Source organism: Rhipicephalus microplus, chromosome X, assembly GCF_043290135.1.
Source record: "Rhipicephalus microplus isolate Deutch F79 chromosome X, USDA_Rmic, whole genome shotgun sequence".
NCBI lineage: Eukaryota > Metazoa > Arthropoda > Arachnida > Ixodida > Ixodidae > Rhipicephalus > Rhipicephalus microplus.
Window position 1 is genome coordinate 272,664,324 of NC_134710.1, and position 26,512 is coordinate 272,690,835.

At 48.0% G+C, this 26,512-nt stretch overlaps 2 protein-coding genes across 4 annotated transcripts in view; both read right to left on the reverse strand.

Annotated features, from left to right (window-relative positions):
- LOC142776126 (uncharacterized) overlaps positions 1 to 24,648 on the reverse strand; it is a 62,372-nt gene extending 37,724 nt beyond the window's left edge. For 2 of the 3 annotated variants that reach the window (XM_075879164.1, XM_075879165.1), the window contains exon 1: positions 23,908 to 24,646. In XM_075879164.1, the coding sequence (XP_075735279.1) occupies positions 23,908 to 24,215 (308 nt within the window). In that variant the 5' untranslated portion in view covers positions 24,216 to 24,646. Of the gene's footprint in view, positions 1 to 23,907 lie in introns of all 3 variants that reach the window. The other variant, XM_075879166.1, reaches the window with a different exon arrangement.
- On the reverse strand, positions 48 to 6,623 carry LOC142776988 (uncharacterized). Its single transcript, XM_075881292.1, has 4 exons — positions 6,369 to 6,623; positions 4,828 to 4,921; positions 2,568 to 3,904; positions 48 to 59 (listed from the first exon to the last, which is right to left on the reverse strand). Exons 1-4 carry the CDS (start codon positions 6,519 to 6,521, stop codon positions 48 to 50), a joined length of 1,596 nt encoding a protein of 531 aa, XP_075737407.1. The 5' UTR covers positions 6,522 to 6,623.
- Positions 24,649 to 26,512: the final 1,864 nt, after the last annotated feature.

Genomic DNA, 26,512 nt, shown 5'->3' on the forward strand with positions numbered 1-26,512 from the left:
AGATCCCAATGAGAGTATTACGTTATTAAAGTGATGGACGACACAAGTTAACTGTTAAACTGACAAATCACAAATTGAAAAACACAGGCGATGGCGAATCGCCAGCCCAACGAGATGCGAGCCTTTGCACTCCGCTTGACGACGTTATGCTATAATTGGATAAAAAAATATCGATGTCACAGTTTTCATCACTTCGGGCTAGAAAATGGAAGCTCCAGTGCAATTAGCACGATGTGCTCAATGTCCAATGACCAGCTAAAGCGTTCCACGCTGCCAGTTTCGTTCTCTAGCAGTGAAGCTGATGCGCCTTACTGCCATGCACCCTTAATTGGTGGCCTGCGGCGATGGCACTAATGGCACCGCGCAAGCTGCTGCTGCAGCCCGATTGCTTGGAAGTTCAGTCAGACAGTAATGCTTTCGCGTTCCATCCATTCATCCATCCATCCATATCTGACGCACCGAGCTAAATATGCTGCGATTGGTCGAGCAAGAGCCTACGACTTCCCGCCAGTCTGCAAGCAGCTGTCACAATGTACGTGGCACCTGCTTTTTTATTTATTTATTTTGACGCAGCGTCGCGTTTTCTCGCTATGGAGACGGAAGGGGCGTACGGGTACTCGAAGGAGGGCGCGGCGAGCCGGGCGCGCATAGGGTGCCTTGATGCCCGCGCGCTCCGCTGAGGGTGAGGACAGCCGCGTCGTCTGCTACGACGGCCGCCATTACGGCTCCTGCCGTAGTGGGGCAGCATGCGAAGCGCATTACCGCTTGCGGTGCTCGCGTATGGTAGGAAAGAAGTACTCGTTGGCGAGCTTTTTTTTTTTTGGTGCAACTTGGACACCTCTTAGTGCTGTTGTTGCCTAATTGTTAAATGGAACAACGCACGTCATACAAACTGGTGGCCTGTGCTTGTACAATGCGCCAGGGGCTGACATAGACTGAATGAAATGAGCCACGAACTCCCACACCAGAAAGATTCGCGTTAAACCGTTGTCGTCGTTAAGACGGAGGGGCGCATGAACTTTTATTACTACGCTTGCTGAAAGGAATGCAATATTTGGGTCTTTGTGAATCAGCCGAATAGCAAAGGCAGGAATTGCTGTACTTTATATACTTGCGTGTGTGTGTATATATAACACACACACACACACACGCACACGCACACACACACACACATTATCTGACATTCGGTACCACCTTCCCCTGCCTCACCATTTCATGCACTGTGCAGGCAGCATACCCGAGAGTAACATGCTTTACCAGTGTACCTTTATGAAACGACACCCACGATTTCAGTGAACAGGCCATTTATTTGTGCGCCTTAATGCTGCGTTGTCCCACTAGTGAAAATCAAAGTCAGATACAAGACAAACCAAATGCAGTACGAAATGAAATGTTTAAAAATAAAAAATGCAAGAGTCAAAAGCGTGCCCACGTGAGCCGAAACCTTTTAAGCATACAGCTTATCTTGGCGTGTCCATTTCTCATGAGAGGTTGACGCCGGCACATGTTTTGCTTGCATGTCCATTGCAACTCCCGACTGGAACCTGCCGAAGGTGAATGCGCAGCCTTATTCTTGCGTACCTCTCTGTGAGCAGTCGGTATATACTGTCCTCGTGCTCCGCGCATACACACAAGCTGCGGCGGTGCACCTTGTTTAGGTATGCGGTGAGTGAACGAAGCGGCGACTTCATCGTGACTACTTTGTCCGTGCACCAAGAGTTTATGGCAGCAAAATGCTCCTCATAGTCTATCAAGGCTTTCATAACTCCCTTGCTGGGGTAGATGAGGTTGCCTCCATCTGAAACGTACTCTTTCAGTGCTGTCAGCGAAGCATGCTCGTCGTTGGCAGTTCCAAGGAGAGCATCTTTGCATTTTGCGCACTTCACAGATGTCAAAATTCCCTTCAAAATAAATCCTCCTAGGTAAAAGAGAATACTGCATTCTGTGGACGACAATCCTTCGATGAACAAAATCTCTGAATCATCGATTTCTTGAGCTTCCTTCTCGACGCAGGCTTCCTTCCCCTGGGATAGCAGGTCCACCAGGTACTCCCTGTCATCAAGCTCGTAGCTGGTCGTCCTCGGTGTATGCAAAAATTGGCTTACGCTCACCAGTCTCAGAGCGCACTTGAGATCGTAGGCATTGGGAACCGGCTTTATAAGCCGCACCACAGAAAAGAGGTTCTCTAAGCAGTCCTGCAGGAGCCTGCTCGTAAGAAAAAACTCATAGCCTTCGTCTCCTAAAAGAACGTCTTGGAGGCGAAGTACAACTGTAGTTGATATGAGTACACCTGCTTGCGACGGTTTCCAATGGGATGTGGCACCCATTTTCATAGTTCTGATGGTTTCTATTGCTGTGTGTAATGTATCTAGGGCTTCGGAGTACTTAGCCCTACTTCTCCGACTCAGGGCCAGTGTTGGATGCCGCGAAGACATCAGTGCATACCATTTTGAAATCAGCTCCATGAACCAAGCTGTTGTTTCTGCTTCCTGTTTAAGAACTCCTTCCTTTATACGGAATCTGATAGCTGGGGGAGCTTCCCGAAAAAGTTGTACAGCGACACCAACCTTCATTTTGGTGAAGTGGCCTGCGCTGGTGTGCATTTCGGATAAGTTTGGGGCTACCTTCAGTTCTCTTTTAGAATCTTCTTCGAGCACAGCCTGAACATATTCCAAGTTGACTTGTGAAGAAGGCAGGCCATGTTTGGCAACTGTGGCCTCACTCAACGTGAAAACTTCTGAGCTCAAGAGCTGGCCTCTGAGGTTCTTCAAGACGTGAGCCGGATCAGCAATGAAAAAAAGTTCCTTTCCGTCCATGCACGGATGAGGTATGGAGCACACCGTGGAAGAATCTCTGTGACTGGAAAAGGCGAATTCCCTCCACATTGCGCGGTTTGCCGAGCCCATGTCACATGTGATTGCGTGAACTCTCAGATATATTTGACTGCACAGCTGTACTAGTTCCAACACATAGTTTTTCAGCAAGCCGCCATCGATGTTTCTTCCGGTAAATTCATATGCAATCACCTGCTTCCATCGCTGGTTAAGTCCGCCCAACATAAATACCAGAGCATGAACCGCAGGCTCTTCAGGCTTCGGAGGAAGAGTTATTCCTCCGAGAAGTGCGTCTTCAGCCCGATCTAGCTCAAACCCCGGCACTATCTCCATTTCATCCAAAAAAAGGACGCAGTCCTTTTCTACATCCTCCATGGTCTCGGCTTTGCATTTCATAACGTCTATCACTTCGTGAAGAACGCCTGGGAGAAACTTCAAATTTTGAATCCTCCGTGCGAGCGTTCTTTTGGATGGGAGAGGATATCCCATTTTTCTCAAAGTTTCATATCCGGTTGTTCCACAAGCAAACTTAATTTGAAGGCCTTGCTTGACAGTGTGCGGAGACCAAGAGTTCCCCAAGCTGCTGCTCCTTGAGAGAGCGCGTACTTGATCGTCGTTGAGAAATTTCATATTTTGCGAAATATTTGTTGCCTCAGTCTCGAGTTTTTGCACTTTTTTCTTGAGACCACTAATGGTGTTCTTGGCTGTGTCATGATGTTGCTGAAGTTCAGAGTACTTTCTTGTAAGGTCAGCAAGCTTCTTCTTCAGTTCTGCTGATTCTGCAGTAGAATTTGATGTCTCACCAGCCGCTGCATTAACTTCTCTTGAATCTGCATCACTAGTGTTCGCTGACAGTTCAACAACGGCGTCGTCAACTTCCATGGTGTCGTGCCCATAACACGATGTTCCTTGCCGTGTAGATTCAGGAACGGCGTGGTTTTGTGGGGTCTCTAGGGTAGTTTTAACTGCAGCTGGATATTGACGCAGACCAGGAGGAGATTTGTTGGTCTCGTTGCTGGAGGGTGCAGGCACAGTTCTTTCTTTTGGTGGCTTTCGTTCCTTAGGCAGTGCTGCAAGCAGAAATGTATGTATTCATGAACATATTCAAGCAATGCCAGTTCATGTCTAGCTTGTTAATTTTACAAATGTAACACATGCAGCAGATACCGGCTTAGTTATTGACGTGAGGAAGACACTTGTCCTTCCCCCGCCCTTTCCACAAGGGATAGGGGAAGGTCTTAAAATACCATAATTAAATTGTGCTCAAAATTTCTCCCCACAATAAATGGCTCTAATTCAAATTGGAGCTTCATATGCCAGAGCTACACGTGTGCGCCGTTGTGGAGGGCTCAACTGACATTCGCTCCCTATGCAGTTTATTGATTATTTGATTGTAGGGCTTAACACGCCAACGCAACGCAGGTAATGAGGCGCACTGTAGTGGGGGCTCGTGCATCGTGGATCTCGTATACATAATGGTTTCCGTTTTCCCCCTTTGTAAATAACATAGCCACTGCACCTGACATGCTAGCAGTACACGACCGTGTGCTAAGTAGCGGAAAACTGTTGTGCAGTGGGTCATGCCTGTAAACACTGAAATCCAGACGTATATACAGTCATGACCAAAAAATGCAAACAAGAAATATAAACCACAACACTCAAGTATCGCAATTTTTTTTTACATGCAAGTCAAAGTGATGCAACGTAATCACAAAAACAAAGTTGGGAAATGTAGCTTTCCAAACGCACTAATAGCGTGCCATTATTTGACCGTCTAATATTAGCAGTATTTTTCGATTTTGCGTGGTCTGGTTCACATTTTTGTGTTCGCATTTCCTAGCTTTGTCCGTGACTGCATTTCCAGAATTTATGCACTAATGTGGACGCAGCATATGAGGACCTATTTGGTGTTAGCTTCGTAGAAATCCCAGGTACATAGAGTACTTGCAACTGGTGCTGCTTTATGTAATGCAAGAAAAAAGTTCAATCTTACGTTTGAATGTGAACAAAGTTGGGACGGCATTTGGTTTCAACTTCTTCCAGCCATCCGCACGATGTTGCTCATAGTTGTTCTCTTCAAAGTGAGCCTGCAAATAAAATCAGAATTGGAAATTAACACACTGGCAGAAGAAAAACGAATGTCTGTCACTGTCAATAAACAAGATTTCATGTATGCATTCAGTATGATTCGCAGCAGGAACTAGCAGCAACTTTGAAGCACAAAAAGAAGGAAACTAATTGAGCTCACGCGCGCTTTCACGTAAGCCACTTCAGTGAGCGCGATCATAGACCCAGCCTGCTGTTATAATAACCCTTTCAATTTTCGCACTGAAAATCTGTAAGGATTCCTGAATTCATGTGAATAAAATATTAGTCTATTGTGCCGACAAAGGACCAGGTCTGATTTTATAGCGAGCGTTACAGATTTCGTTCTATCGAAAGCTTTGTACCCAAGCCTCCAAGTTCCCAATGCAATCGAATTTATTTGTCAGGTAAAAATGACAACACTCCGTAGCAGCGCTTGTTTTGTTCGTCACTGAAGTGTTCCTGATTCCCAAGTATACATACGACGATACACACAAGACGGGCAGAAGTCCGGCCTCGTAATATTACGAGTTTTTCGCAGGAACAGCATGTTTATGTTTAAACGGCTTGATTTCACAAGAGGCGTTCAAATTTCGACCGATCAGTGCCAACGCGTGCACGAATAAACATGGGCAGGCCTCGTAAGCGTTGTGAAATCCCCCTACCACGCACCCGAGCCTATGTTAATTCCCTGCGAGGCCATATGCGCGCATTTCACGTCCAATTTCCTCTTATGTGAATTACGTGAACTCTACGTGCCGTACTCTTGAAGTTCGGCAGCAGTCAGGCGCCGTCAGATTCCCGTACTCGCTCGCCGGCACGCGGCCTGAACTCACTCCCCGTTTTCTGCCCTTGCATATAATTTTCTCCCTCCTCCACTTTCTAAATTCTCATCTGTTTAACTACACCTCCTGCGTCCCCATCTCTTGCCTACTTTTCGTTCAGCTCAACTCCGCCAGCACCCGGTCGACGCGTACGCTGTCGGGGCGAGTTGGCGAGCGAGTACGGCAATTTCACGAAGTCTGTCTTTGGGCTGCGAGGCGGACGGTCACGACAGCGGCAGCCGGTCTCGCGAGCAAAATAGCTGCGAAGCGCAGTGCACGAAATTAACAGCCTCGGGTAGGGGGTGGGAAGGATTTCACAACGCTGCTGCCAAGGCAACACTTTCCCGTGCAAGGGCACTGAAACTAGTCGCAATTCCTCTGAATGTAGTAGCACACTCGAGGCCCTTGAACCAGCATGAAATGTTATCGACACGGGGGCTTCCGAAGCCCCCGTACTTGACGCATTTTCTTAAAGCGTGATCTTTTAACACGAGCACGCCGCACAGTACCCTGCACGACGTTTGGCTGTCCTGCGTTTACATTGCGCACCTAAATAAAAAACAACGGCGCCCTAAATAATGCTGACCAGTCAGAATACGACGCACTAAAAAAAATGTTTACTTACGCTGCATACGTGCGACGTATTAGTCGGTTGCCACTTGTCTCGTTTGATTTTAACGGTCCAAAGAAGCCTTCTTTTTGGGTCTCTTGGAAACCGGTACAACTTCCATCCGTTTCTCGAGTGATTCGAGCACTGCGGCACGCAGCAGCCGGGCATGGTGATGCGGAGATGGGTGCATAAAACTGTAAGGGAATGAACACTGCCCAACAACACCTCACACGCCAAGCACGAACTACCGGCCGGAGGCGCCAAAATGGCGGTCGCGCTGGCGCCGAAGCCGAGGCGGCGGCATCTGCCCTTGCAAAAGCTGACACCACTCTAAGCGGGGGCGCGCGCATCGAGGCACTCTAGGCGCGCAACGTCGCGTAGCCACGCGCCCTCTCTCCGAAGGAGGAGAGTGCGGTGCCGAGTCAAAAAGCAACGCGTTGATGCGCAGCGATGGATACGTCTGATCCCGCTTTTAGGCGCCCGTGTCTGCGTTGCGGCGTCGTCATTGGCGCTGTGGGCGTAACCGATAACGCAAACGAGAACAAAATAGAGTGAGGGCGGAATCTGTCAATGACAGGAGTCACTGGCCTCAAACCTCGTTTCCTTCACCCCGCGTGCTGCCCCCTCGGTCGGAGCTCATTCGCATGTAGGGTTGACGTTTCGCTTGGTTCGCGACGCCTGCAGCGCATATTAGTGTGTGTAGCACTCAAGCCATGACGGTTTTTGCGGTAACATGTAAAGAATATTGTTCCAACTGGGGATAGGCACCAGACAGTGGACCAGAGGGCACGACGAAGCTCTTTGGGCCGCCTCAGCATTGTTGGTACCGACCGCCAGGGATACCAAGAAAATGAACCGCTCGCTGAACCCAGTGACACGCTGAAGTGTCAGTGCCTTTTTTGGCACGTTTTCAAAGAACGCTTCCTGGGCGCACATAATCAGCCGTGACCCACTTGCTCACAACTAAAAAAAGAAAATGATATGCACGTGCAAGTTTAGTTTCGCTGCGTCTACTCGCTAGGCTACGCATTGGAAGACTGTTTTGCTGCGCCTACTCGCTAGGCTGTGTGTTATGGCGCCACCAACGGATCTCGTAAACTGCATTGCCGGGTGCCTATAGCCAGACTTCAAAAACATACCGTTAACGTTACCCAGAGTTGCCAGATAGATGCACTACGAAGCTAACAAGCAAATAATTGTGACCAAAGGCGAGCCCCCCCCCCCCCCCCCCCCACCTCGCCGGGCACTCCTACTCCTTTGCTGAATTTCGCCGGCCCACCAAACCGCGAGCTGGACAAGGACATCACAATATAAGTTCGAGCGACCCTTCATAGGCTCCGTGACAGTATACTCCAGGTGATGTTATGAAGCGTGGTAGTGCTGCTATTTTTATTTCTCCCAGAGAGAGAGAAAAAAGGAGGGGACCAGTACAGAGACTGGTTGCGCTATTTCAGAGGAGATGGAAACTTGGGCAAGTTTGAAGGACATAACTGAATATACGAACTCTGATAAACAATTGTTCAAAGTCAGCGCTCTTTTCTATTCCTGTTTTCTGCTTCCGTACTACTTCTAGGTTGCACCGTTCATATATTAATTCCAGGCTAAGATCACATAAACGCCACTTTTAAAAACCTAGATGACATCTCCCTGCGACAGCTCCCTAATATTTTTAATACGCATTGGCTGAGTAGCACACTGGCATATGAATAGACACACTCAAGGGTTATTTTGATAACCAAGCCTAACAAACCAGTTACTCCAGAAAATGGGTACCCGATCTCACCTCTAGCCTGGGTAAGCTCTTAGAGCAAGTCATTCTTGCTAAGCTTAATGCCCACATGGACGATACCGGTCAATATGTAGACTCAGCGATCGGTTTTAGATAAGGCCTATCCCCGCAAGATGCCATGCTCACAACAGCTATTCTGAACCCCCTCATACGTACACGCATACCAAAGCTGTCCTGGCATAATACCTCAAAAAAGGCATTTGATAAGGTTGAACATGGAGCCATTCTAAATTCCCCGACCACAGGGTCGGCCAAAGAACTTATAACTACATTAGGACTTTCCTGAAAAACCAGCCGGCCACAATGTGTGTAGACAATATTCGTACACACCACTACACATTAGCTAACATAAGCATTCTCCGAGGATCTGTGCTGTTGCCTTTTCTTTAAAGGGCCCGTAAACCACCCAGAGGTCAAAATTCAGTTGTGGTGGAGAAACTGTCCTCGAGTGTACGTCGAACATGGAGCCGTGAGAATTTCTCGAAACGGTGCAGTAATAGCGGAGTTAGACACTTTGGATTTTTTTCTTGATTACTTACTTTTGCACATCATACAATAATAATACAGTGCATAAACAGTACACACAGAGGTACCAAAGGGAATGATTACATAGTGACTAGACTTCTTTTATATGCATTAAGTGGCACAAGATTTTCGAGCCACTCTGGATATGGGTCTACTTTTGTACTCTTCTATAAACTTCATGATCATTTGGCGGAAATATTCACGAATGGGCAGTGTGCTGATGTCAGCATGGCAGACTGCCATGTACTTTTTTCCAAATACTGTGAAGGGCGAGCAACATAGTACCATAAGGTGCTCCATCGTCTTCTTCCTTCACTGGTAAAAACCTGATCCCGTATGCATCGATTGGTAAATCTTTTTTTTTATAGTTCTCTGCAGAATGTCCCAGAAAAACACACCTTCCCAACAATCCAGAAAAACATGTTCTTTGGTTTCAGGTTTACGACAGCGAAAACAGTGCGTTCCCCACTGTACAAACAGTCCCCTTTATTGCATCCACGTTTTAACTTCTAGAGTCCTTGTATTGAGCTTAAAAAAATGATTTTGAACTAGGTAGTACAGCCATTTTTTTTACTCGGGCCAGTACATTTTAGCCACGTCCTGCAGGATACGATCTCCTGAGTAGTACCGGTAAAGCAATGTCGAGAAGGTCTCTATACAACATTTTCCGTGTTACTCCCGCTAGATAATCGCTGGAAAAACGTGTCAATAAAAATTGCATGCACTGACGACTTCTTTTAAATAACCATAAAGCACTTCATGCGCGTAGTCCGAGGTGACAACGAGTGAAGATAGAACTCTTGCCTGAGCTGAATAGCTGCACGCAGAAACAAGTCTCTTGTGTCTCGCAGAAACATAAAACGATTATCTAGTCTTAAAAACAAATGTGACAGACAGACTGCCGAACCGAACACAGCGAAAAAAATTAGTGCGACTAGACCGTTCCCACACTGATCCCCGTATAAACACTGCAAACATACGGTGCAGCTTCTGCACGCTTATACGCGAGCAATGCAAAACCTGTAATGTGTACCAGAGTTTAGAGACAAAGAAAAGATTGTATATGGTTGCTCGCGTGAAAATCTAAAAGTCCCATCCTCTAAGTTCATCCACGTTTTCACGCATTTCAGTGGCTTGCCGCCACCAGTACGGCTCACTGTCACGATAAAATTTTAGTGGTACACCAAAATATTTTGCAGGCTGATTCACCCGTGGCATGTTGGCAAAAACGTCTGGAGTGGAAGGCCGATCCCCATGCCTATGTCCCGAGCACTTTTCCCAGTTTACCGAACCCCCACTGGTCGTACAATACTATTTTGCAGTATGGACTACTTTGTTACCACTGTTGCGATCTGCACAGAAAACTGCCACATCATCAGAGAGAGAGAGAGAGAGAGAGAGAGAGAATTTATTTACAGAAAGGTAGAGAGGTCGGCCTGAGCTATAGTTTGCTCTGGCCTGCTACTCTACACTGGGGAAGGGTGACTGGGGAGTGAAAGAGTGAGGAATGACGATGGTAAGGTAGAGAGATGATATGTTCTTGTTAGGCTGGGTAACTCTACAGACGTGCATCCAGTCCAGTGGCTTCTAAGAAAGTGATGACGGCTCGTATGACCACATGTGTGCTGCTGGCGTCAGGCCAAGGACCTAACACAACCTCATCGGTTAATGGTCGACTAATATATTGGCCAATCGAAGATATCAGTAGCTGACGTTCGCTTGCATATGCTGGACAGTCGCAAAATGTATGTTCGAGCGTTTCTGGCAACCAACAGTGACCACAATTGGGACCTGCGTCATTACAGCCAATCAAGTGGGTGTAACGTCTCGTGTAAGCCACACTGAGGCGAATGCGATGGATAGTGCATGAGATGCTTCGCTTTAACTTGTGAGGCATACGGAACTTCATTTGCGGGTCCCATTTGTGCAGCCACTTGTGCTGGTGTTCTGGTTTGTGCCAGTGCTCTAAGAAGGAGTTGCGCATCACGCGTTGAAGTAGGATGTTGGAATCTTGTCGAGAAAATGCGATGCACACTTCCGGGGCACTATTTAAAGCTCTCTTAGCTTCAGCGTCCGCCTCTTCATTGGCCATTGTGCCACAATGAGCAGGTATCCATTGAAATGTTGCATGATGTCCATTTTTTTGTAGCAATGCATATGCAAGTAACCGTACTTCATTCTCATGCAGTTTGAATACACGGACAGCACTGCTGTTAATGACACTCACACAAAAAGGCTCTAAAAACAGACTGAACAGCAGTGGGGAAACAGGACAGCCCTGCCGCACGGAGCGTTGCAAGTTAATGCGCACCCCCACCAAATTATTAACAATTAGTCGCTTTGTACAGCCCTTATATGCCATAGACACCCCCTTTTGATAATGCAGCTTACGTTTACAAAAATCCAAGACACTCATCAGAACATCATGTGACAAGATCAAAAGCTTTCTCTAAATCTAACTGAAGTATTACTACACATGTATCGGTTGCATTGCAGCATTCCAGAACAGCTCTGGCCTTATGTATATTAGTCAGAATGATGCGTCCTTTGATTCCGCACGTCTGGTGTGGACCTACTGTTTCCTTTTTACACCCTGTAATCGTTTAGATCATATTTTCACGAAGATCTTGTGATTTGCTTTTGCAAAGTTCATGGGGCAATACGATTTTATAAAGTGGAGTTCAGTTTTCTTCTCTGTTTTCGGGACTAGAATAGTGTGTGCCGTCAGAAAGCTGGGAGGCGACATCTTATACATGTAAGCTTCACTGAAAAGACAAATCAGAATTGGGGGGAAATTGGACCTAAACGTTTCGTAAAAGGTCGCGCTCAACCCATCTGGTCCAGGCAATTTCCTGGGTCCTGCCGTTCAATAGCTCTTTCGACGATAGTTATAGCGCGAGAACAAAACGACGACACAGAGACAGGAAGGGCACGAGCGCTTGTCTCTGTGTCGTCGTTTTGTTCTCGCGCTATAACCATCGTCATGCCATACCAACTAGCCCAAGCTGCCACACTTCTAAGCTCTTTCGACTTCCAAATTTGAAATGGGCAGTTCCGACCCTACAACAAGACTTTCGGGCACTTTTGACATCAAAAGTAAAAATTTCTCCCTAAACATTCCTATGTCAACCACCGATCGCTTAAACAAATCAGGATAGTAGAAACCGTGACGACCACACATTTCGTTCTCTCCTGCGCTGGTATCGACTCCCACGCCGCGTTGCCCTCTCGCCGGGCACCCCTCTCATGCCCTTCTCACTCTTGCGTGGCACAAGTAATTGTTGACGCGCTGCTCGAAACACCGTCTACTTCCGGTTGCCGCAGCTCGGGCCGTCATTTGCGTGCTTGTTGGCCGTGGCTGCCCTAATCTTGCCGATATGGAACCTAGCTGCGTTGCGCGCACGCCTTCAAAGGATTACCAACGCGATGGACCCGTACGGGGACAGGCCATGCCCCGCACGCGTAACAGGCACGCAGGCAACACGACGAACAACAAGCAGTGTGGACAGCCGCTTGCAGACTGACGGGAAGTCGTAGGCTCTTGCTCGACAGCATATTTGGAAAATTTGACTCGGTGCGCCATAGATGTGGCACGGCGCGTCACGCGGAGGCCCGCAAGTCCCGGTAAGAAAGAGGAATTGTTTCTTGAAATTCGTGGCGCGCCGGCGGCTCGTAGCTCTGCCACGAGCAGAATCGTTGATCGCGTCAAGATTCTGCATGCGACGAGCGCGTTTACTTGACATGCTTGAAAAAAAATATTGTAGGTGGTTTGCGGGCCTTTTAATGCAGTACTTATTCCGCTTGCGCAGAAACTGCAGAATATCTCTCATCTTGACTATACCTCGTACGCAAATGATATTACTTTGTGGAATACATATAGATCAGACGTACACCAATCAATAAAAACACTACAAACAGCTGCAACTGTAATACAGGACGACGCCACTAGGGTACCTCAGCTGTTCACCAGCAAAATCAGAGCTCTTCTTGATTACGCCAAAAGGCAATGGAAACCACAATTCCATCAAAATCTGCGTACAAGGTAGGGAGATCCCTCGGGTCCGTACTATACGTATCTTGGAGCTGTACTGCAACAAGATCGAAAACATACCGAAACAATCAAACGCTTAAAGAGCCCACTGGCAGCCACCACGCAGCTAATACGCCGAGTGACAAGTCAAGATCACAGCCTGTGAAAAGCGGATACCCTGCGAGTTGTATACACGCATATACCCTGAGCATAGTATTGTATTCCACACCTTACCTCAAGCTCAACGAAACCGAAAGCCAAGCAATAACCTATATATTACGACAAGCCACCAAGACAGCGCTCCGTGCTTCCAAAACCCACCAGTAAGAACGACTGGCAGAGTTGGGTGCACGCATAACACTATACAAGAACTGAAGGGCGCCTGGAGGCACAAGATCTCCGACTAGCCAGCACCGATACTGGAAGACATACTTTCGAAACTCCAAATTCGCATCCCGATAATCATGATTCCGTAAAATCACTACCCGAGGAAATTCGCGAAACATCGTGCATTCGACCGCTCCCCCGTAACATGCACTCCGACCGCAACCGCGAGCGACGGAGAGCTAGAGCAGGAACTTCCCATGAAGCGTATGGCGGGGAACGAGATGCAACCTGGGTATATGCTGCATGCGATCAGCACGGAGCCACTGAGGTGGCCTACACACCGAACACCTCTCCACATTAAATGGGTCCTGAAGCACTTTTTCGAGTAACCATGGAGTTAATTTTAATTCACTGGAAAAGCGTGTTGCCTCACAAATTCAACGCCGCAAAAAAAATTTTTTTAAAGAATCCGTCCACTACGAGTGAAGTTACGAAGATTTGTCACACGCTGCAATCGCATTCTCTCTTCTCTCGTTCCGACGAAAGCGCTCGAAGCTAAGCAGGGAGAAATGGGAGGGGGCAAACAAAAACGTCACGCGCGCCTCGTGACCTTGAGCGCTTTTTTTCTTTTTTCTTCGAATGCGCGGCTTTTTAAGTGCGAAAGCGCGCGCACGCGTGGACAAGTGCCGGCCTCTCATTGCGATCTCTGACAACCAAGCGAGCCATGTTCAAATCAGCCAATTGCTGATAGATGGGCAACCTACATGTGATTTTCGAGCGTCTTCCATCATTTGTCGAGGGAAGAGAAAGCACTTTTTTTGTGGACTGATAATTTATGGTGAATTCCAGGCCGCGTGCTGCCTTACAACATTTGGTTCGCGTGTTCTCGGGAGCCTCTACTACCGATCGGCAGCGTTTTCTAACCATGCTCAAAAAAGCGTTGCTAGGCCCCTTTAATAGAACTACCTCAAGGTACAACATCAGAAGAAGCGTAAGAGGTCGTAATTGCGCTAGCGTTCAGCAGTTCCAATTTTACATGACTCCTGATCGATTGGAAAACTGCATTCCTAAATTATGCTAGCGGAAGAGTTCACCCAACCACCTGCCACATGCTCCCCCATAATCCCCCTTCCTCCGGCAGCGTTCAGTTCATCTGGGTGCCCACACATTTGGCACAAGCTGGCGATGAGGACGTCGATTCTTAGCTCGAGGGTCGAGAAACCGGGCACAGGCAGACATCGAAGGAGCGTGCGTGCACCTTTGCTGAGCTCACCGCGAAGGCTCGTGCTGAAAGGCAAATACCTATCCCCTCACCCTTCTCTTACCACCAGGGAACAGCACATATGGCACCGTCTTCAAACGCGAAACCTTACCAGCCCCTCCCTCGCTCACTACCAACCTATCCCACCTTCCTGCCCTCTGTCCCATGCAAAGTGGTCTTCGTTGCAACAGTAAGTACTTTTTCGCAGCCAACAAATACTATGCGCAATAATTATTTAAAGGCGTCGTCCCTACTTGAAACATTACGTTTGACAGAGTGATGGAGAAATATTTGCGGAAATTGCGCAGGAAGTCAATGTCACAGGTCCCGTTAATTTGGGAGGCGATCGCCGGGCTAATTCCAAGGACCGAAATATCGGCCTCCCGAACTGCACCACGAAAGCGTGGACAATTTAGAAGTCGTCCTATACGCTGAGTTAAAGTTTTCACGCTACAGAGGTTAACGTGGAATATGTTGAGGTGGTACTTGAACACGATTCTGAAAGAGAACTGAAGGTAGCGCCAAACTTGTCCGAAGTTCAGACCAGCACAGGCCACTTCACCGAAATGAAAGTCGGTGTCGCTGTACAGCTTTCTCGGGAAGCTCCTCCAGCTATCCACTTCCTTATAAAGGAAGGGCTACTAAAACGGGAAGCGAAAACAACAGCTTGGTTCATGGAGCTTATTTCAAAGTCGTATGCGCTGATGTCCTCGCGGCATCCAGCAATGACATTAAGTCACAGAAACAAGGCCAAGTACTCTGAAGCCCTAGATACATTGCACATGGCAATGGAAACAGTGAGAACTACGAAAATGGGCACCACATCACATTGGAAACCGTCGCAAGCTGGCCTGCTCATACCAACTACGGTTGTTGTTCGCCTCCAAGGAGTGCTCCTAAGTGACGAAGGATATGAGTTCTTTCTTACAAGTAGGCTGCTGCAAGACTGCTTAGAGAATCTTTTTTCTGTCGTGCGGCTTATGAAGCCGGCTCCCAGTGTCTATGATATCAAGTGCGCTCTGAGACTCGTGAGCGTAAGCCAGTTTTTGCATACGCCGCAGACGGGAAGTGACGAACTTGATGACCGAGAGTACCTTGTAGACCTGCTATCCCAGGGGAAGAAGGCCTGTGTCGAGAACGAAGTTGAAGAGATTGACGATTCTGAGATTATGTTCACTAAAAAATTGTCGGCAACAGAATGCAGTATTCTGTTTTACCTCGGAGGATTCATTTTGAAGGGAACATTGAAGTCCGTGAAGTGCGCAAAATGCAAAGCTGCTCTCATTAGAACTGCGTGCGACGAGTATGCTTCACTGACATCACTGAAAGAGTATGTTTCGGACGGAGACAACGTTATATATCCGAGCAGTGGAGTGATGAAAGCCCTGAAAGACTATGAAGAGCACTTTACGGCCATCAACTCTTGGTGCACGGATAAAATCACGATGAAGTCGCCGCTTCGTTCACTTACAGCATAACTAAGCAAGGCACACCGCCGCAGCCTGTGTGTATGCACGGAGCACAAGGAGGGTATATACAGAATGCTCACTGAGAGGTACGCACGAATAAGGCTGCGCATCCACCTTCGACAGTTGCCAGCCGATAGTTTGAAAGGGAATTCCAGCAAAACTTGTGCCGGCGTGAACCTCTCGTAAGACATCAACACACTAAGATCAGCTGTATGTCCCAAATTAACTGAAAAGTATGCCTTCTGTGCTGATCTCATGCCAATATATATATACGTTTGCAGTAGTTAAATAGTTGTTTTTATCCTTCACTGTTGTGTTTCAAGGTTGCCTTTCCGTCTAGTCTTAACTTATTACGTAGGTCGTTTTTTTACTTGTGCTCGACCACTCTGAAGCAACCAGTGACAGTCCTGAAAAAATTCTGTCATGGAGTGTTTCATTTGCGTAATTTCCTCTGTCAGCATAGCATTTATGCATACAAATAAATGACCTGTACACTAATTCTCGAGTGTCATGTAATTTCAACTCTTTGAGCAAGCATAATAATGGTAAGAAAGCTCTAATTTCATTATAGCTAGATATATGCATATTTCCTTGCGGATATTGACTTGCCGTGCATTTGTTTAGAAGCACTTGTGCTCTTACGTTTTTGCTTTATTATTACCTATTTTAGTTACTTATTTTATTTCTTTATTTTATTTCTTTATTTTTGACACAAATGTTTTGTTAAACAAAGTGTACTTAGCATGTATTCTCTCGTGTTACACATTCCTTGTTACATCTCTGCAAATCAACCTTTTCTAGTTATATCCCTAGGTATTCTTTCAAATTCTCATTGAGCTATGAACTTATTGAACTTTTTGTGCATCTTTACATCCTAGATTTAAACTTTTTCTTGTTTGTTGGGAACAATATGCTGTGCATTTGTTGTTCAATATTTATGTAAAGCCGGTACAGAGGCCTTTTGTAAGGTATTGTTATACCTTTAGCTTCTGTAGCTTTCTTGGTATAATTCAAGAAAAATAAAGGATCCGAATCTGAATACTGCCCCTCGGCACTTCATGTGTACAATACGTATAACACAATTGATGATAAACGAGCAAAGTATAAACTTAGCAAAAGAAGCCGTCATAATCGCGCTTTGGTTGCTTCGCAACACTAAAATTTGCGTTTAGCGATATATCTACTGCTGTTGCTGGCACACATATGACTGCTTTAAACAATTATTTGCGTATTTGGAATGCAGAGTTTACAAGGCAAATAACTAAGTGTTTAGACTTGCCAGAATTCTTGTTTGCGGCCGAAGGAAGAAGATTCGTTTTAAATATATCGAAGTCTATACGTCAGCCTATAGTGCACAACACATGCACAGGCCGTCAGTTTATATGAAGTACATCGTTCTCTTATTAAACATTTAGGCAACAACAGCACTAAAAGCTGTCCAAAGTTCAAAAAGAAAAAAAGTCACAGCGCGCGCTTATTTCTGGACGTTTCCGCGCACCGCAAGCACCTTGTATAGCGCCATTCGCATGCTGTCTAGCTGCGGCGGGAGGCGCAATGGCGGCCGTCGTAGCAGACGACGCGCCTGTCCTCACCCTCAGTGGGGCGCGCGGGCATCAAGGCACCCTAGAAAACACGGAGGAAGGAAAAAGGTAAGGAGAGGGCATGCCCAGCCGGCGCAGGGCGTAAAAAGTGTGGCGGAAATGACATCATGGCGGCCATATTCACTAGGCACAATGGCGGCGTTGTTATGGTTACGTGTTGCGCAGTGGAGCTGGTCTAGCAGTGAGCGGCCGCGGCTGGCGGCAGAATGTGTGCCTCCCCAGGTCTCGTGCTGAGCCGTGGCGGACAATATCTGTGCTCAGCGCCGCGTTATTGGTTACGCAGTGTTCTCCTGGCTGTTACATTACTCTTAGCAACGTTTACAAATCCCTTTGTCCATCACGGGGTTTCAACAGTGCGTAGAACAAGTGCATATCCATGTGTCGTGCGGCGGATGACGCGGATGAAGCAGTTAGTGTTCAGCGAAATTGCGTTGGGCACCATGACGAAGCTGAATGACGACGAACGCCTTGCAGGTCAGTGACGTCCGTTGTCACAAGCAGTGCTCCTGCTTGTGACAACGGACGGCGCTGTTGAGCCCAGCAAGACGCCGTGAGGACCATGTGCACATACGTAGTTTCGTGTTGTGTGTGTACAGTAACAACTTGCATGTGCGTATTAAAACACCTTTTCTGTTCCGCTTGGTACACTCTCCACCAGCATTGCATGTAATCTCAACGTAACAGCAACCACGTTCAACTGTCCCTAGCACTGTGCTCAGTCACCACGGTCGCAGAATGCTGATGCAGGTGAGTTTCACGCGGAACACGGACACAGTGGCCGGACACTGCGTCGGCCGCGTGGAGGAATGCAACCGTAGAAGGCGCACGACCGATCGTGTTGTCTGTACAGTTGCTGAATTAATGACGTGAACGCACTCGCCGTTGTCAGTGCATCTAGCGCGCGTTCTCTCGTAGTTGCTTCGTTGTCGGCGAGCTGTTACTCCCTGTTATTACTCGGACGAAGCGATTTCGCTGAAGGTGTCCCGCTGGCTCAGAGTTATGAGGCCAGTTCCATTAGTTTCGGATCGTCACGACACACGCGCTGCGCAGCCCACGTGCTTTCCGAGCCGGAGAGGGAGTCGCGCCTTCTGCTTCGCATTCATATGTAAACAAGAGAGGAGAATTTGCCTAGTCAATATGGCCGACTTCCGGCTTCATCGCGGCTTCACAACGAGTGACGTTAGGGCCTCTCCTTACCTTTCCTTCCTCCGTGCTAGAAAATGTCAGGATCGCTGCGCCCCTACCGCCGACGGGTGGCGAAACATACTCAAACTCTCCCATTGTATTCGCGACAGGTGAGAATGCGGTAAGGAAAGAAACGCGCGCAGGTGCAGTCTAGCTCGGCCGTGGCTATAGAGAGCTCAAGGCGCGTGGACCCAGTCAAATGAATAGATTGTACGTGACGCCACAAACACGGCTTCTCACCGTACTACATGATACAACGGCGGCCACTATCGTCTTTGGAAACCACATAATTAGCGGCCCGAGAGAGTTATAATCGCTAAGCATACTGTATACATCGTAACTTCGCGTTGCATGTGTCATGACTGTATGCATGCTCAAAGCGACCATGAACCGCATTTACAAGTAATCGAATGACACCGGTAACGGAATTTAATTGCCCTTCGAATTGATTGCCGCGCAAGTTTATCGAATCAGTCATAAACGAGCGGAGTTCCCAGGTTTTGCGCGTCTTCACTCTTCTCCCGTCCCGACGAGCGCGTTGGAAGCTACACAAGCAGGGAGCGATGGCACGGGCGAAAACGTTGCGCAAGCGCGCGTCGTGACCTTGAGCGCGTGTGATGAAACGCGATCGCCTTCTTTTCATAGCGATTCCTGGGCGCGAGCGTGGTTCACTGTGCATGTAATGGTAGCAGACTGTGGATTACGGCTCCGGTACCTCGTGGTAAGCAGCGCAACTGGTGCCTTGAAGGGCCAGTTCGAACATACTAAGTGAAGACAGAGCAGGAATTACACACAACACCAACGATGTGTTCGTGTTGAGCCCTGAAAGCGGCGGCCTATGTCACGTGGCCCTCGCTGCTACCACTGCACACTCGTAAAGAGCCGGCGCGGAATGCCCCGCAATGTCCATGATCGTCCGCAGAGAATTTCCACAACGAATACCTACAAGTCCTCACTGTTTTGAGGTATCTAACAACGCCGGTGCGCATTCTCAACACAATGACTACCACGTCAGCTCAGCGCGCAGTGCAAATAAGTTCCTGGATTGCAGCGAGACAGTCCAGACAAACCTTGGGCTCCAGTCTATTTTTCTACAATCGCAGAGAAACAGAGCTGAGATGTTTGTCGGTTGCGACTAACGAGGTGTGCGGACTGAACGCTTGAGTGTTCGCGTATTACTTGACACTCATTTTCTTTCTCGCTTTCCCCCTCCTCCCGCGCTAAACCGATAAAACCTAGTTAAACTCTCTTCCCTTCCTTTGCTACCCTCTCACACAAACATCAGCTTTTGGCCAATAGCATGTTATCTGCTGTTCAACGTCAAATAGGTGCCGGCAGCACTAAAGATAGAGGACAAGGCTCTGTATGAAAAGAGGGCACCTGAGAAAAAAGCGACTTGATTCGCGCTCCGATTCTAAAACCCCTTTGACGCGCATGACGGCGACACTTGACAGAGCTGTTCGCAGCAGCGCCTGCTTTCCGGAGCATGTGTTCGCTCACCAAGCTTGCGGATGGGGTGTTCATGAATTCAGATGCTTCTGGAACGGTTTGCCTGACGCTAGTCCCAAAGTAGTGGGAGCTGTTGGCGGGATATCATCCTATCATCAAACGCACCGAGCCATAACCTCGGCAACAGCGTCCCACAGTTTGCAGCTAGCGCCAGTTAAACCAGTTCAAGTCACGCTGAGGTGCATTTGTGTTCAGCGGGTTATCACCCATAGTTTCGATTTTCATTGGACATTTTGCAATTCAGTGAGCGCTCTCTTGCGTACGCTTGAAAAACACCTGTGTGTTGTATAACAATGAACCGACACAACCCGACAAATAGAACTGTTATTTGAGACACCGCAGGGCCGCAGGTTTAGCCAGCGAGAACAGCGACAACGTCCTGTTACAGCTCCCGAGCTATGCCCGAGCCTCTCGTGTTTAGAGCTGACGATGTGACTGCCGAGATTCGCATGGTCAGCTACTACTTGATTACAGTTGCTTTTACCGCAGCAATGTTTTCCAACCAGTAGACCCCTTCCTAGACGACTTTTGTAGCTCAGAGGACGTTCACTCCTCCACAGTGCAGCGAAGGTGCGGCAGAACCAAAAAGGCTTTTCGAAGCGCACTGCAGGAACGTCACGCCTTATTTTATGTTCCCCCGTGCAACGAAAAAAAACAAAACGGGAGAAACCGGGAAGAAAGGAAATGCAATGGCTAATGGTGAATGAAAAGAAAAAGTTTGCCGGCTAGTCTGTGGTCGAGGCTATCTGGTTGAAAACGAACTCGCTCGTGCACGCCCAGTAAGTATTTTGCAAACTGTCCATTGGTTACCACGTTTCATCGGTTACCGCTTGATACACGAGACCCCTCTCATGCTGACACGTTTCTTGGTTACGCACTTCCTGGACGTGATTGTGCACCCTAGCTACAGCCGCAGTGACGTCACTGCATACTACCCTAGAAAAGTGCAGCACTCGATAAACTTAACCTAATCAACGGGGTCTGCGTAGCTAGAGCAGTATGATGGCAGCCATGGCGGCTGTTCCTATCCGAATTCACCCTTCCAAAAATACGCAGGATAATTTGCTTTCACATAACCGTGCCGCAAGGAAGGCAACATCTGTGTGCGTAATATTGGATGTTTCAAACTACTCTAGAATGTCTAAGTGGATATTCAGTTACTATGTGCAAACTACTGGTCCGTAAGGTGTCATGTGCGCTTGCACAGAATTGGTTAAAAGAACCTGTCGTTGCGTCAAGCAATTTTGATGCCAGTTGCGATTCTAGTATTCTACCAATCAGTGGCGTAGCCAGGGTGTGGCACAACGGGCCCGCGCTACCGCTGCCGTTGTTTTTTTTTTTTTTGCCATGGCATTCGAAGCACAATAGGACACTCGATCACATCTGCCTATTCGCCCCCCCCCCCCCCCCCCACCCTGCGTAAATCCCCCGCGCCAACTCTGGGTCGTCCAGCGTGCCGAGGAAACCACTTCGGGACAAAATCTCGGGACCGCATCCGTGGTGGGTGCCCAGGCACACTGCAAGACGCCGCACTCGAATCTTCTTGATTCTAAAGCAAAGCGCAAAGCTTATGTTCTTCGAGGAAAAAAAAAATCTACCTACGCCTTTGCGCACGATATTACATGCGCGACAATCATATAAAGGTTTTTTTTTTTTTTTTCCACAAAAGTTTCAAGCAATGACGTGGTTCTGTAGTATAACACCTGCTTGCAACGTACACGGTCCGGGTCCGATTCTCAGCTCCAACCGAAAGTTCGTAATGTCATTCGCATCCTTCTCGATTTTACGGTCACAGAGAAGATCTTTCGCTTTCAACTAACCATACCGACGCCGGAATTTCTGCAAAACGAGTTCCTGAGCGCTATCGCATTAAAAAGCACGGTATTATAAAATTTTACTCTTGTTACAGCGAAGAGTGAAAGGCCCTGCTTAAACACACGCGAGCAAGAGCTGTATATTCAGAAAAGAATTCGGCACCGATCAAAACATAAAACTTGCAAAATAAGCAACACACATGCTGTTGCCCGTGGTAATGTACGGACTCGTGCATTACACCAGTTTTTTTTTTTTTACTGGGGGGGGGGGGGAATTCGTTGTTCGAATCAAATAAAATTTGACCAAATAATTTCCACCAACAAACGTCAAATAACTGCTGTATACAATGAGCTACAGCATGACGTGCTTTCAACGCCATGGCTAGTGCCACGGAAGGTGACCCATGTGACCTTCCGTGCCATATAGCGGGCCAGCGAAATGAGCATGAACTGCAGTACCGACGACAGCGAAGACGAGAAGCCGGCTCCTCGGCGTGCATGAAAGAATGAATAAACCATGTACTAAATACATTGCTTGATATGTGGGGTTTAATGTCCCAGAACCGCCATATGATTATGAGAGATGCCGTAGTGGAGGACTCCGGAAATGTCGACCACCCGGGTTTCTTTAACGTGCACCCAAATCTAAGCACATGGGCCTATAACATTACCGCCTCCATCGAAAATGCAGCCGCCGCAGCCGGGATTCGATCCCGCGACCTGCGGTACAACACTTCTATTACACTACCTGCTGGTCAGCAGCCGAGTACCTTAGCCACTAGACCACCACGGCGGAGCAATTACTAAATACAGCATTATTAAACTTCTCAGCGCAAGAATTTCAGACAACGAACACAACAGACGAGGAGGAGCGCAGTGTTCGTTGTCTGAAATTTTTGCACTGGGAAGTTCAATAATTAATTACCAACTGGCCCAATCCCACACTTTACTAAATACAGCGTTGGCTTCAGCGGTAATGATCAATCACGAAAGATTAAGGTGGATTTCACACCCTCAGTCACTCGAATTAAACTTGTCCCAGTCCCGAGTCAACTTGCGACGATGTGAACGACGCGAAGAAAAAGACAAAAAATTCCGCCATATCCACGAAGTGAATGATGATGAGTGGGCGAAGCTCCGGAGGTAAACCTGGTAAACCATGAATCCTCTGTACATTTTGCCCACTCGATTTTATTACATCGCTCCCCCTAGCGTACGTCGCCGCACTAAATCGAACGATTGCCTTCAACCAATGACACGCGCCATATGTGACATCATTCCTATTTTATAAGATCTCGCGTCTTTCATGAACTACAAGTACCGCTTTCTAGTTTATAACATCTTGCATCTTTTCATCATCAGCTACAAGTACCACCATCTAGTAAACACTACAAGAACTAAACGAGAGGTGGCTACATACAGGAGACGGTACCGCCATCTAGTGAACACTGCAAGAACTAAACTAGAGGTGGCTACATACAGGGGACGGTACCGCCATCTAGTGAACACTGCAAGAACTAAACTAGAGGTGGCTACATACAGGCTACAGGGGACGCACAGCCCACGCCCTAAGGAGCTTCGCCCCTAAAAAGAACAGCCTTACACCAGCCTACACGCTATGTAAATACATCGCAGGAGCGTTTGTTTATTCGTGCAGTACGATGGAGCACCACCATAAAAGAAGGCTGAATACACGTCGCGAACAAATATTCCAGGTCAGCGGGTCAAACACGGCGAAAACAACGCCACTAATTTTTCTATCACGAACTAAACAAATCAGCCGCACGCGCGGTACGAGTGGAGCGCAAGAAACAAACAAATAGGCTATACGAGCAAAAGCCGTAGCGGCAACTCAAATTTAGTTTTGACCTGCGCGCGCTCATTGCCTACCAATGAGCGCGCGTTTGCTGCATCCTATCACCACGAAACTGCGGCCGCCGCGACCAGGAGTCGAAACCGCACCCTAATTGAATGGCGCGAGACAGCAGAGCCACCACGGCGCGGGCGACTGGAAGACCAACGAATAACCGAGCCGCCACGTTACCTGCCTCCGTTGGCCACCACGATACCAGTCATGTCGTCCCTCTGGTTGTCCCGTACGTCGAAGCCGCGGTTGTCTCCGCAGCAGCAGCTGACCGGCGACCCGCGACGAGTTACCACGACGCCGGAGACTTCCGAGGCTTCGTCCGTCGAGCTGCCACCATCGTCGAAGCTACCGCCGCTCCCGGCTTTAGCGCTACCGTTGGTGGCTACGTCGTCACTGGGCGAACAGAGACCTTCGTCCACGACGACGTCCGTGTCTTCCATCAGTTCTTCAATCATCCTGAAGCACACGGCTTCGGAGTCCGTCATTTGTCACGCTGGTCACCTGTTCGCTGGCACAAATATGTCTTCCCGCCAGTATAGTACGCGTCGCCCCCGCCAAAATGCGAGCGTTTTCAATTCGTCGAGGGGAAGGCGGGAAGGTGAACTGGTGTATGATTCGTCATACACCGGTTCATGAAAACCCGGAGGAAATACAACAAGATAGATAGATATGTGGGGTTTACGTCCCAAAACCACTAGAAATCCAACAAAACCCGGTACCGCAGGGTACGTAAAAACGCAACAACTGCTGCCACGCCACATGCGAACTTCGCCACTCCGAACGAAAGTGCGGTCAACATTTCGAAAAGAGCGTTCCGGATTCGTTCAAGCAGGCAAATCAAGTGTGCTGCTTTTAGAAACAAGTTTGGCCTCTGTAGTAGTATCTGTCCAGTAAGTAGTTACCACCTCGGCACAGCTGTGCGAGTATGAATATAAGATTGTATACTTACAAAGTACTTGCGTCACATGCTTCTCACATGTGCGAGGATCGCGCTCCGCAGTGCCTTACTAGCATTCGTTAATGTTTTACTCACCTTTATTGCTTCCATGACAAAAGTTTCAGAAATAAAAATGGCGGTATTGGTATTGACTGTGGCGTCCTCTTGATTTCTGTAGGAAATTCACATGTGGCGTAATGACCAAGGACGCAGCCGGGCCTTCATCGCGGTGGAAGGCGATCGCACACGCCGATGCACATGCATTAGTATGCGAGTAATATGCATACACATACAAAAAAAAAAAAGGCAGCTATGCTATAATTGTGCAAAGACCTGCCCTTTCTCTACACAGATTCACTCCCTTCAAGCCTCTCTATACTATAGGAGGGTTGCACGTGACGTCATCCGCTTGAGGCGCTAGCGGCGTTTGCCTCTACCGCCATGTCAGTGGTCTAAGCGCGCCCTTTTTGAAGCGGCGAGCGGCAGTGAGAGGTTGTGTGCGTGCCGCTACGTACGGTACAAACGTGGTGAAATTCGACTGAGTGCTTACGCGCGTGACTTACGAAGTCCGGCGAAACTTCGCTACGAACATAAGGTTCACATTTGCGGCGGATATCGACCTGTTCGACTTCAGCAGCGATGAAGCTGTGTGGGATGTGAAGTGTTAATCCCGCATCAAGCTCACGGACATTAAGGACCACCTTGTTGGCGGCACAAGCTTTGCAACAAGGGACGAGCTTAAAGCCTGTAAATTGATGGACGCCCACAACTATGTCACTAGCGGATGGGTCCAACGGCATCGAGTTAGAGACCTCGGAGACAGCCGCCACGTCGTCGACGGAAACAAGACTTGTTCCTCTTGCTCAGTGTTCGGACAAATATTTTTTTTTTTCACCGCGGTGGTGTCGTTTCCCGAATTCTTTGTGTGGAAGGGCTTCACCATTTGCAAGAGCGTGTGAGGTGATACAATTGGCATAGTTTGTTCATGGTTGAGCCCAAGCCGCTTGCAATCAAAAATGCTCTTTGCTGCAGGGTCCAATCACGCGCGTTGGGCAGTTGCGCACCCAGAGATCACATACGGTCTCGATTGTAACTGATCGACGTTAATGTGCTCGGCTCTTTAAAGCATGGGTAAACGAGAACGCACTGCGTCACTGACTGTTTACTAACACACCGAAATCAGTAACACGCCACACCTACCTGAATGATACCGGTGATAAGCAGCGATCGCGGTCGTAGTCCGCGCGCTCGTCTCTTGCTGCGTAAACAAAGCTTCATAGCGCACGTCGCGAAAACCCAAGTGTTTCACCACAAAATCGAGCCTCTATGATGTTGCATAGGTTCTGAACACTTACCCGAAATGAAATGTTTAACGCACACGCAGCATAGTGTGTGGCTGAACCATTCAAACCTTTTCGATTGGTTTACAATCATTTTAGGCGTGAAAAAAAAAAAAAAAAGCCGACATCAGACGCATTGTCATGACCAGCCATCTTACTCGAGTGATTGTAGCAACCAAATAAGGCACAGTTCACCATTATGAGCACAGGTCAGGAATCTTGCACAGGCGCGCAGCCGTGAGTGTACCATATAACACCCACGTACTAGTGTACGTTCTGCGACTGCTTGCCCGCGGCGGCAGGGAGGGAGACCACAAAGATGGATGCGTTGCCTCTTCGACGCTGGCGCCATCTCGTAGGCCACGCCCATGTGCAACTCTCCTATAGTATACGAGAGTATCCTATGCTTTACCTTTCCTCCTCACAATCAGTTCTCTTTCCCAGCCATTGAATGCTATACAATACATGGCTATGTCTGCTGCCTCTTTTTTTGCACCTGTTTCCA

Coding starts and splice junctions, on each gene's coding strand:
- LOC142776988 (XM_075881292.1), bottom strand. CDS start 6,521: ATGCCCGGCTGCTGCGTGCCGCAGTGCTCGAATCACTCGAGAAACGGA. Junction 4,922..6,368: donor ATACGTCGCACGTATGCAGC/GTAAGTAAACAT, acceptor TTTTATTTGCAG/GCTCACTTTGAAGAGAACAA. Junction 3,905..4,827: donor AACTTTGTTCACATTCAAAC/GTAAGATTGAAC, acceptor TTCTGCTTGCAG/CACTGCCTAAGGAACGAAAG.